The sequence below is a fragment of the Muscardinus avellanarius genome, assembly GCF_963383645.1.
Source record: "Muscardinus avellanarius genome assembly, chromosome: 11".
Taxonomy (NCBI): Eukaryota; Metazoa; Chordata; class Mammalia; order Rodentia; family Gliridae; genus Muscardinus; species Muscardinus avellanarius.
In genome coordinates, this window is record NC_137797.1 from 28,076,893 (window position 1) to 28,090,019 (window position 13,127).

Here is a 13,127-nt window from a genome sequence, read left to right on the forward strand (position 1 = left end):
AAATTTACTTCATTCAGCCAGGCGTGGTGGCGCACGCGTGTAATCCCCGCACTTGGGAGGCGGAGACAGGAGGATCGTGCAAGTTCGAAGCCAGCTGTGCTGGCTTAAGACATCCTGTTTCCAAATAAAAATATAAAAAATAGGTCTGAGAGTGTAGCCTGGAGGTAGAAGGACTTCCAGGAACCCCAGTACCACCAAAAAAAAAAAAAAAAAAAAATTACTTCATTCAGAGGTAGGGGTGGTGGCGCATGCCTGTAATCCCAGTACTTTGAAGACTGAGACAAGAGGATTACAGGGTTGAGGATAGCCTCAGCAAATAGTGAGACTCTCATCAACTTAGTGAGACTGTGTTTAAAAATTGTAATAAAAAAAATAAAAATTATAATAGAACTGGGGTGTAGCTCAGAGTCAGAATGCCTCTGGTTTTAATCCCCAGCACCCCCCCCACACACACACACGCACGCACAAGCTTTGGTTAGAGCTCATCATGGTGGCACATAAATATAATCCAAGTATTTGGGAGGCTCAGGCAGGAGGGTAGCATGTTTGCTGGCTGGCTTCAGCAACTTAGCAAGGCCCTCAGCAACTTAGACCCTGTTTCAAAATAAAATAGTGCCGGAGCAGGATATCAGAGGTGGGATGCCCTGGATTCAAATCCCTAGTACTAAAGAAAAGAAAAATAAATAAATAAGTTACTTTGTTCAAACGTATGATAGCAAATTGAGTTGTGAGTTTATAAAACCTTATTTTGTGGATCTGGGGATTGAACTCAGTAGAATTCTGCCTTAGAACTGCATTCCCATCCCTTTTTATTTTTTGTTTTGAAACAAAGTATTACTTAGTTGTTGAGGATTTTGCTGAGTTGCTAAGGCTGACCTCAAACCTGTGATCCTTCTTTCTCAGCCTTCCAAATTTTGGACTTATAGTTGTGTGCCACCATGTCCAGCTTAAAGTCTTATTTTGGAAGTAGCGAGACGTAATATTATCCAAGTGGCTAAATGTCATTTTTTTTCTATTAAAGGAAATTGCATTCAGAAACTACAGTGTTAATAATTAAATAGAACTCTTAAAAGATACTTGCAAAGTTAATGGAATATCTGATATCAATCTTATTTTTCTATAGTGTTGGTTGGCTCTACATTAAGCAATACAGTTAAGAAACAAAAGATACACTTAAAATTTTATTTTTTTAAAAAAATCAGGTTACTGCATGATTACTCAAAGTTAGAAAATGAACTCACACGTGTGTCAAATGAAAAGGAAGCTGACCAGAAAAAATTTCAGCTATTGCTTGAAGAGGTCAGAGGGGAACTAGTGGAGAAGACTAAAGTCTTAGAAGAAATGAAACTACAGGTAAGAAAAATACATTTCAGTTTGTATACAAGTGCTCAGATAGTTAGCTGAAGTGCTTTTGTTAAATATGTTAAATTCTGTCTGTATCTCTTATTTTTTCAGTGCTGGGGATTGAATCCAGGGGCCTTGTACATGCTAGGTAAAAATCCCTAGAAAAGATTGATAGTTATTTTTAAAGAACTTCTTAAAAGAGACAGTAAAATATGTATACATAATTTATATGCGCATTTATTGTAAGATAAATGCATTCCTAAAGCAAAAGACAATTGATATAAAAGTACTAAATTAAGCCGGGCGTGGTGGTGCACGCTTGTAATGTCCGCGTTTGGGAGGCAGAGACAGGAGGATCGCGCAGGTTCGAAGGCAGATGCGCTGGCTTAAGAGACCCTGTTTCCAAATAAAAATATAAAATAGGTCTGGGAGTGTAGTCCAGAGGTAGAAGGGCTTCCAGGAACCCCAGTACCACAAAAATAAATAAATAAATAAATAAATAAGTAAAAAAATAAGTAAATAAATGTACTAAATTTTTTTGATATTTTACACATTATTCATTTTTTATTTGCCTGAAAATTTTAGAGAAAAACCCAAGCTTTAATTCTAGTCAAACTTACTGTGAAGTTTAAATTAGTATTAATTAATGACATTTTTCTATATTTACATATCAAGAACACCAGCAAATAAGAATAGTAAGATATTATTAATTCTAAAGTCATAAGTGCATAGGGTAAGAAGGCATTTTCAAGTCATCTACTCTGGCATGTCCCCTAACTCACAGACCTCGATGGCAGCCTTTGGTCTTTGCCATTCAGCGCCTTCCTGGGGTCTTCCCTTGTTGGGACACCTCTAAGCTTGGGCTGGAACTGCCAGTGTGCTCATGCTCTCATTCCTAGGTATGTTTGGTACATTTAAATAAAGAAGTAAAATCCTTAGAAATGTGATTGGAAGATGGAAATGTAAATTTAATCCTGTAAAATCAGTGAACTAATTTGTTTAACAAAAATTAAGAGGATATGAATGGAAGTGGTGCTGAACCCGAGATATTTGAGACACTGTTTAGACATTGCATATTTCATTATTCTTGGCCTTAGAGTAAGTAACATGTAAACATGATTATTTGTTCCAAAGCCCATACAGAATAAACCTAAGAAGGCTGAAGTGGGTTTATTAATATTAGATGAAGTACACTTCAAGACAGAGACTATCTCTAAATATAAAAAGAGCATTTTATAAGTGTAAAAGGTCAATTCATTAAAATGGTGACAACCTTCAACAAGTAACTGTCACTCTTAGTTATCTGGTATAAAAAGGATAAACTTTTGTAACTGGCTGTTGTGAAAACTAATGAGATGGTATGTATATTTTTACTAATACCTGGCACACAGTAAATACTCAGACATGATGGCATTTTTATTTATTTATTTATTTTTTTGTGGTACTGGGCGTGGAACTCAGGAGCATTCTACCACTGAGCTACACCTTCAGCCGTATTTTATTCTTTTTTGAAATAGGATCTCACTAAGTTGCTGAGGCTGGCTGTGACCCTGCAATTCTTCTGTCTCGGCTTCTCAAGTACTGGAATTACAAGTGTGCGCCACCACACCCAGCTGCGATGACATTTTTATTCTACATCAATGTAGGACAGTGTCTAGCAAATACGTATCTGTTGATTGAATGATTGGAATAAATGAACAATTAATGAATCGAGTTTGTTGTTCTGTTCATATATAAGTTAGTGTTAGATTCCTTGTCTCATACATACCTAGAGCATCAGTGTCTTAGAGTTAATAATCATCTAGTGTTTGTTCACATCTGTTAGGAGTTGTTGCATCCTTCAAGAGGATATGTTAAAGTCCTAACCCCTCATACTTCAGGATGTGACCTTATTCAGAAATGGAGTTTTTATGGATGTAATTTGTTATTTGTAAGGTAATACTGGAATATGGTGAGACTGAATCAGTATGACTGGGGTTCTTATAACAAGAGATGAGACCCAGAGAGAGACACAGAGGGTTCAGAGGAATGCTGTGTGGCGATGGAGGCAGCCGCATGGCACCCCACCAGACATTAGAACAGGCAAGGAAGGTCGTCCTGTACAGGTTTCAAGGAACACATGACCTTACTAACAAACTGCGATTTCAGACTTCTGGCCTCTGCACCCTGAGACAATACATTTTCTGTTGTTTTTAGAAAATATTGGTTGTTTTTTTTTAATGACAGCCCTAGAAAACTAATACACTATCTAAAGCACTCTGCCTCATCATTTTTGACATAGGAGTCTTCTTTCTCTGCTTTACTGCTAGAGAACTTTCTTGTTTGGGATTTACTTAGTTGTCCAAGCTTACCTTAAACTCTGGCTCCTCCTGCCTCAGACACTTGAGTAGCTAGGATTATAGGAGTGCCCCACAAGGCCTGGGTACCTGGAGGATTTTTAAAGTAACCCATTTCTTTTTGTGTGTGTGTGTGGTACTAAGGATTGAACTCAGGAGTGTTCCTGTGTCTGAACTATGTATCCCCAGATCTATTTTTATTTTTGCTTTGAAACATGGTCTCACTAAGTTGTGCAGGGCCTCACTACATCACTGAGGCTCACTTTGAACCTGCTTTTCTCCTATCTTATCCTCCCAGCTACTGGAATCACAGATGTTCTTTACTACTATTCCTGACTTCGCCATTTTCATTTATGGATTTGAGTATGTTAAATATTTTTTCTCTTATACCGAAATGAAATCTCATTTTCTCTGTATCCTCCCTGTTCTTTATTTTTAAATATACTTTTACTGGTGTACTGTAATAATAAATTATGATAGGAACATACATTCTTAAACTGTTCCTTGGATCCACTCAGTACAGTTCTGGATGTTTCTCCATGTTGCAGCTTTGCATATGTTTGCTGAAAAATAAAAAGTTTCTGTTTTCAGAGATCAACATGCCTGGTTTCTGTGATATTTATTTGACAAAAATAAACTAATGAAACATCATGTGTGCTTATACATACATAAAGCACAATTTAGCTATTTGCTTTAATGGATGTTTGCAATTTTACAGATTTTGAGTTAAGAAAATTAAGTATAAGTCAACAGTAACCACCAAGAGATATTTCAGTAATGGTTTATGAAAGATAATTTTTCTTTAAATACACATGTATTGTTTAACTGAAAATATACTTTATCTAGGATTAATGTCATCACTTTGGCATTTATAAAAGAAAGGTATAAAAGACATATAAAAGAACATTTCTGCATCAGTAGTGAGTGGGAATAATAGTGCCAGCTCACAGTTTAATTGTAAAGATGAAATGAGAGCACATGGAAAGTATTAGTATTGTGCTTTGATGTGACCAGTTGGTATTGTTTTGGTTTTCGTACTCCTTATCTGCAGTATTTGGACCAGAGGTTTTTTAGGTTTTAGAGTTTTTCAAATTTTGGAATGTTCACTGCCTGAACCTTCCTGAAAATTTGAAACCCAAATCCCAAATCCTTTGGGCATTGGTGTGGGTCTCTTAGAGTTTTGGCTCTTAGAACATTTTAGACTTTGCGTTGTGTTTTTTTTTTTTTTTTTTTTTTTTTTTTTTAATTAGGGATGCTCAACTGGTATATTGTTATGTCCTGAGGACAAAGCCTTTTTTTTATATATATATATGAGAAGTCATTGATCTATTTTTGATAAGACTAAAAAATTGTCAAAATTATTTATTTATTTTTTGTGCCATACAATGAAAACTATATAACATAGTATGCTTGCCATTTTAGTTTGGCTCCTTGGAAGCTCATATCAAAGCTTATTACTTTGTTTCTTGTGTGTGTGTGTGTGTGTGTGTGTGTGTGTGTGTGTGTGTGTGTATTATACTAGGAATTGAATCACTGGTGTTCTACTTTTGAGTTACACCTCCAACCCTATTTTATGTTATTTTTAAAATTTTGAAACAAGGTCTCAGCAAGTTGCTGAGGGCTTTGCTAAGTTGCTGCTGCTTGTCTCCAACCTGTGATCTTCCTGTCTTGGCCTCCCAAGTACTGGGACTTAGTATCAGCAATAAATACATTATAAAATTCATCAATAAATAAATACATTATTTATTCAGCAATAAATAAATAAGTACATTAGGAATTTTGGCATAGCGAGATTTGCCCTCTTACACATTTTTTTTGAAAATGATTAACCGTTTTATGTTACGTATATGAGAAGTGCTGTTAAAGATTTGTTTGTATAAATAATGACACCTGGAATATTGTATGATAGGTTCCTATTAAGTTTGATAAAAGTAGTGGTAATGTTCTACTAGGAATCTAAGATGTAGAATAATATCTTCTAAAATGGGGTAGGAAAATGCCTTTAATTCTGCCTTTGGTTTATATGTGCTTGGCTGTGCAGAAGAGAGATTGTATTCTGTGTTAATTTTTAATGGTGCTAGGAATATACTTTTTAAATCTTAGAGATTTATAGAGACCTCATTTATCAAGACTCCTAAACCTCCGTCTGCTGTTAGGTGGCCTAGGGCAATTGTGCACTACACACCAGGTTAGGATTTAAAGCACTGTTTCCAAGCGCTGTCTGTGGTATAACAGCACAGATCAGGAGCTGGGTGGGTACTGTGCAAGCGCTTCCCTGTTCAGCGCGCTGAGCACGGGTCAGCCGTTTTTATGCTTGCTTTGCCCTGTGCCTTTTGCAGGTTGTCAGCAAAGTTTTCAGATCATTTACCTCCACAAGCCAGTTCTTGTTCCTTGATGGTAATCTCCTTCAAATCTTTTTAGTTTTGTCTTAATATTTGTAGTCTTTAATCTGTTAAAAAAAAAAAAGGATAACAGTTGCAAAGGTCAGAAACAGTAAGTGTAAAAAAAGTCATACACAATTTTTTTTTTTTTTTTTTTTTTGCAGTACTGGGGATGGTATCCAGGGGCATTCTACCTTCATGCTACACCCCCAGCACTATTTTTATTCTTTATTTGAAACAGGGTCTCATTGAGTTGCAAAGGGCCTCAGTAAGTAGTACCTGAGGCTGTCCTCGAACTGCGATCCTCCTGTCTCAACCTCCTAAATGGTGAGATTATAAGCGTGCGCCCCACACCCAGCTTCTCATACACAACTGATAAAATATAAATCTTACTCTGCTGGGTGCTCTCAAGAGTCAAGAGGGGTAGGCTGCTTAAAATTAATGCATCAGAGCCTGATCTTGCAAGCAGGATCCTGAGACATCATTGTAAGTCTCTTTAGTTTTTTATATTTAGTAAAACCTCAGTAATCAGTATGTTCAACAGATAGTTTATTCTACTTTTGGGTTAAACTAGACTTAACTAGACAATCCTGTTTTTTAGTCTATAATTCATTGTTCTGAATAATGAAACCTCTACCATTATTAAGTTGTAATGCATATGAACAAAATTGAATTCTTTATTATTTTTAGACCGATGAATAAAAATTGTATGTTTATTGTGTATAATGTGTTTTGATATATGTATTCATTGTGGAATGGCTAAAGCAGGCTAATTAACATGTATATTACCTCACATATTTATCATTTATTTTTTTCAAATTAACTTCTCCCTCCCTCCTTTCCTTCCTTCTGCTGTATTTTATTTTTTATTTGGAAACAAGGTCTCACTTAAGTTGCTGAGGCTGGTCTCAAACCTTCAGTCTATCTCAGTCTCCCGAGTACTGGGATTAAAGGTGTGTGCCACCATGCCCAGCAAATTAAGCTCCCTTAAACATTGAGTTAGGTTTTATTATGTACATCTTTTACTTTAGTGTTTATAGAATATAATTTATTTCTGCCTACTCCAGCCATAATCCCTAATCTAAATTATTTTTATTTTTAAGATGTCATTATTTTCTATAGATATAAATAATAATAAAATATTTATTCACCCACATAGCTATTAATTTTCAGTGTTCTTTATTTCTCTTTGTATAGCCATCATTTGGCACACTTAAAATTTTCCATCTTAAGGACTTCAGCACATCTTATAGTATTGGTCTGCTGGTGAAACATGTTTTTCAGCTTTTATGTATCTGGTGTTTTGTTTCGTAGTGATACTCCCACTGGATACTGAGTTCTGAGGTGGCCTAGATCCCCCGTGCCTTGCAGACGCGGCCGTGCCGTCCTCCCAGCCACAGTTCGCTGTGTGCACTGTGCTCTTTTGTCCTTGGCTGCTTTTAATATTGTCCCTTTTGTTGGTATTGAACAGCTCGATGGACATATCTTTGCAATTTTCCTTATATTTCTGGTGCTTGGAACTTAATAGGCCTGTGGGTTTATAGTTTCATCAAACTTAGTAAAATTTGGGGTGTTTTTCTAAAATTATTTTTCTGCCTCTTTTCATCTCTTTAGAAAATTCCAATTACACTCTTAATATTAAGCCACTTAAATTTCTCCCATAGCTTACTGAGATTCTGTTTATTAACTTTCAGTTTTCTTTTCTTCTTTTCATTTGGTGGTCCTGGGGGTGGAACCCAGGGGCTTTTCTACCTCCGGGATATACCCCCAGACCTGTTTTATACTTTATTTTGGAACAGGGTCTCACTAAGTTGCTGAGAACCTCACTAAGTAGCTGAGGCTGGCTTCGAACCTGTGAGATCTTCCTGTCTCAGCCTCCCGGATTACAAGTGTGCGTCACCACGCCCGGCAACTTTCAGTATTTTTTTATCTACTTTATTTTAGGTAGTTTCTGTTGCCGTGTTTTTATGCTTATTGGTCTTTTTTCCTCCAGTATCTAATATGAAATAATCCTATGTAGTATATTTTTTAGTCTCAGCTATTGTAATTTTCATCTCTAGAGGTTAAATTTTGGTCTTTAAAATCATTCTTAAGTTGAGTGTGGTGGCGCATGTCTGTAAGCCTAAGGCTGGGAGAATGAGAAAAGAGGATAGTAGGTTTTAGACTACCCTCAGTAACTTACTGAAACCCTCAGCAACTTAGGAAGACCCTGTCTCAAAATAAAAAATAAAAAGAGCTGGCAGTGTGGTTCTGAGGTAGAATGCCCCTGAGTTCAATGTCCAGAAAAAAAGAAAGGTTTTTTCTTTCTTTTTGGGCATGGTGGTACATGCCTGTAATCCCAGTCCTTGGAAGGCTGAGACAGGAGGATTTCAGGATCACAGCCAGCACATGGTAATTTAAAGATCCTGTTTTAAAATAAAAAGTAAAAATAGGGCTTGGGTGTAGCTCAGAGGTGCAACACCCTGGTTGCAATCCCCAGTCCCCTCCCCATACAATCTATCTTACTAATATGCTCAATTTTTCAAACATGAGAATCAGTTGTAAGAACTTCATAATAACTTAATGGCATTCTCTTCCTATTTTAGCATCTGTATCACTTCTGGACCAGTTTCAGGCTGACCCTCCACCTCCATTTAGTACAGGCAGTATTTCCTGTTTCTTTGCATGTCTGGTGAATTTTTTTGGATGCTAGAGATTGTGATTTTTTTTTGGGGGGTGCTGGATATTTTTAATTTTTTTTTTTTTTTTTTTTTTTTTTTTGGTAGTACTAGGGGTGGACCAACCCAGGGGTTTTTCTACCTCCGAGCTATGCAGTTTTTCTGTTCTGGGAACAGGAGTTATTCATGTTTGTGTGAGCTCTGAGCACTTGTGCCCCTAATCCTTTCAGGTGGCTCTTTTCGTGGTCTTAGGTGTTTTCTGTACTGTACAGGTATACTCGATTAGTCAAGACTGCTTGCAGTTCTTCATAGTTCTCTTTCTGTGCAAGCTGCCTACACGCTGCTGCCCTGCCTTGTAACCCTACCCACTCTGATGTTCTTCAGTCAGTCTGTCTCCTACAGGCAGGGAGTTCACCAGAGTCGGCTTGAGTGCCCTGGTGCCAAGTCCTGCAGCCTCCCCGAGCTCGCCGTTGTTTTCCATCTCTAAGGAATCTATCTCTGGCTTTCTTATGTCCAATGCCTTGAACACTGTTGCTTAATTTTTGTCTGTTCTTTTGTCTCTGGCAAGAGAGTATGTCTGGTCTTTAATTCTATCTTGCCTAGGAGTTGAACCATTTATTTTTAATTAAGTTTTAATTGTGGAAGTTGCAAATATGTACAGAAGTGTATCACAGGGCATGGTGGCGCACTCTTGTAATCCCAGCGCTTGGGAGGCGGAGACAGGAGGATCGCACAGGTTCGAAGCTAGCCGCGTTGGTTTAAGAGACCCTATTTCCAAATAAAAAATAAATTAGGTCTGGGAGTGTAGCCCAGAGGTAGAAGGTTTCCATCCCCAGTACCAACAAACAAAAAAATGTTCAGAAGTGTAGAGTGGAGGGATGCATCCTCAGTACTCACCACCAGCAGCAGTCCTCTCTGAGCCTTTCTCATTCATCTGCTCTCTCCTTTCTCTTAATCCCTGTGGATTAATTTGAACAAAAGTATATTATTTCAACCCTAAATAAGTAAATATATATCTGCATTACATACCAAGACAACTTCTCTTTTAAAAGCATAAGTACTCTGCCCTCACAATACTAAAATATATAATTCCATAATAGCGTGTGTGTGTGTGTGTGTGTGTGTGTGTGTGTGTGTGTGTGTGTGTGTAACTGGGGATTAAACCCACAGGCATTCTACTTCTGAGCAACACCCCCAACCCAATTTGTTGTTCTTTATTTTGGAACAGGGTCTCACTAAGTTGTGGAGGGCTTCACTAAATAGCTGAGGTGGGCCGCAAACCTGGATCCTCTAGTCTCAGCCTCCCAATTGTGGGGATTAACACACCCAGTTTCCACAATATCTTTTTTTTTTTTTAATTTTATTTTATTGGTGCACTGTATTCATACATCATAGTCGGATACAAACTTTTGTAGACATACATGCAACATCGCCCAGTCAGCCCCCACCCGATCCCCACCCCATTCTCTCCCCATCCCTCCTTCCCATGCTTGGCTTAGTGGTTGACATCTAGTATTATAGCAATTTATCCAAAATTAAAAATGATAATCTCACATAACAGTTTCATTTGTCTGATACCAAGCGTTTGATGATTTAAAGATAGCATTTCAATATTTCTTTTTGCTTTCTTTCTTACTAGAGCATATTTTTTTCTGTTTTTTTAGGTGAAACTATCATATATTTATATATTTATTTTTCAGAAAAAAATCTATCCTAATATGGAATATGAATTCTAGATACCCAAAACGATCTTGAAAAAGAACAAAGCTAGCAGATATATATTTTCTGATTTCAAACCATATAAAGCTACAATAATTGAAACAGTGTAGTACTGTTCTAAAGGCAGATATATAGACCATTGGAGTTAAATACAAGCCTAGAGCTAAATTCTTCCCTATATTGTCAAGTTATTTTTGACAAGGTTTCCACGAACATTTGGTGGTGGAAATAATAATCTTTTAACTAAATATTGTTGAAAAATAATAATTACATGGAAAAGAATAAAATTGGACCTTTACCTAATCCCATATACAAGTATTAACTCAAAATAGATAAAAGACCTAAATATAAATCTTAAGACTATAAACTTTTAGGAGAAAATCTGGGTCATAAAACCTCACAACATTGAAATTGGCAGTGATTTCTTGGATATGATTTCAATGGCACAGGCAACAGAAGAATATACAAACTCCCTAAAAAATAAAAGAAAATATTGTATATCCAAAGACAATGTAAACAGAGTTAAAAGTTACTAATAGAATTGGATAAAATACTTCCAAATGCTATATCTGAAGGTATATTAATATTCCAACTAGAAATCCTAAAAATTAACAACAATAAAGGCAAACAATACAACTTAGAGATAGGTAAAAGACTAACATAAATAATGAATCTCCACAGATAACCAATCTTAGTTGTCTGTTGGATGGAAACTCTTGTTTCTCTGGTTCTGGTGAGTGTTACCTATTTCTTCATTGTAGTTAATCTCTTTGAGTATTTTCTCTAGCGCTGGTTTTGAAGACATAAATTCCTTCAGTTTCTGTTTGTCATGGAAGCTTCTTATTTCTCCATCTAATTTGATAGAAAGTTTTGCTGGATAGGAAATTTTTGGCTGGAAGTTGTTTTCTTTCAGAGTTTGGAATATGTTACTCCAAGCCCTTCTGGCTCTCATGACTTGGTTTGGGAAGTCTGGAGTGATTCTAATTGGTTTGCCTCTGAATGTCAGTTGGCCCTTTGTTTTTGTTGCCTTTAAGATTCTCTGCTTGGCTTCCACATTGGTCATTTTGACAATTATATGGCGTGGGGATCCTCTTCTCCGATCCTGTCTAAAGGGAGTTCTATAAGTTTCCTGGATCTGTGTATCAACCTCTTGCTCTATATTTGGAAAATTTTCTGCTATTACTTCCTTGAAGAGATTGTTGATCACTTTGGTATCACTTTCTTTTCCCTCCTCTATTCCAATTATTCTTAGGTTAGCTCTCTTAAGATGGGCCCATATTTCTTCAATGTCAGATTCCTGCTGTCGGATATTTTTTTCTAGATTAGAAACTATGCATTCATTTTTGGATTGCTCATCTTCTAAGAGCGAGATTCTGTTCCCCATGTGGTCTAATCGGTTGTTTGTGCTTTGAATTGAGGCCTTTACTTCATTAATTGCATCCTTTATCTCTTTTTGGCTCTCTCTGAGTTCTTTTCGAAGCACCTCTATTATTTCTACAGTTATTTTCCTGATTTGATCTTCTAGAAATCTCTGATTTTCTGTTTTATCAGGTTCTGATGTTGTGGGGTTGTGCACATTCATTACTCCAGTGTTATTCCTCTTTCCCATGATTTCGGAAGTTTGTGCCTTCTCTGGGTTCTTCCCTTGGGTCACTATGGCTTCACTTAAGGTGCTCTGGATCTCGAGTCTGTATTATCTCAGACCCCACTACTCCTTTACTGGGTTGTATCACAGAGTCTCCGACCCAGGGAGTCGATAGAGGCTGCTTTAAACTATGGGGGGTGCCAGGTTGCACGTTCTCCTATGGTGTGATATCTCTGCCACCACCACTCCCTCACTGGGTCAAGTCCCAGGAGGCCCAATACTGCGATTTCTCCTCTGTGGCCCGCAATTTGACTCACTGTTCTTGAGTACGCAGATGTAGCTGTACTGGACTCGGTGAATTCACTGCTGCTGCCGCCGCCGGTGGCAATATGGCGCCTCTGCCACGCCCTCGGCCATGAGGCTGGCGTATTTTTTCTTCTCTGGTTTTGATTTCCACTCTGAATCCCTGCAGCGTGTGCTGAGCTCAGCCACTGGGAGCTTTAAATGCTGTCTGCGCCGAAAGATCCCGCCTGGCTGTTCCGCAGCGGCTCTCCTGGCTTGCTGTAGCCGTCCGTTGAGTTCGCCGCTGCCGCCGGCAGTATGGCGCTGCTGCCGCGTCCTCGGGCGCATGTGTCTCCTCTGTGGCCCTGAGCTCTGTTCTCAGTCCGCTTTCTCTCTGGAGCCTGGTGGTTTTTTTTGTTTTTCTGGTGATGGTGTTTTCTGGCTATGAAAGGCGCTCTTTTTGTGGTAATGGAGATTGGTTGTTAGCGGGACTCTTAAGCCCCGCTTTTCTCGGTCGCCATCTTCCCGGAAGTCCCACAATATCTTTTAATAGTTCATCTTTGTTCAGATTTTCTAAGTTTTTCCACAGTTTTGTTTGTTTGCTTGTTCAGAACTGGCATCTTTGAAACAAAACCCAAACTAGCTTTATTAATATTTTTCAACTACCAGCCCTTCTCAGTTGGACTACTGACTGTCACTCAGAATTGATAGCATAAACCAGTTGATGACATGACACGTGTCTGGTTTCTCTAACCTTGCTCACTGCCACTCCTTCCTACAGCTGCCATTATTCTCCCTCCAAAGCTTTTGTTTCATCCTGCTT

General features: G+C 37.8%; 1 protein-coding gene across 1 annotated transcript in view; it reads left to right on the top strand.

Annotated features, from left to right (window-relative positions):
* CEP83 (centrosomal protein 83) overlaps positions 1–13,127 on the top strand; it is a gene marked incomplete at both ends in the record, with an annotated part of 93,113 nt that overhangs the window by 571 nt on the left and 79,415 nt on the right. The window contains one exon of the mRNA XM_080706245.1: positions 1,203–1,353. Within this exon, the coding sequence (XP_080562371.1) occupies positions 1,203–1,353 (151 nt within the window). The remainder of the gene's footprint in view (positions 1–1,202; positions 1,354–13,127) is intronic.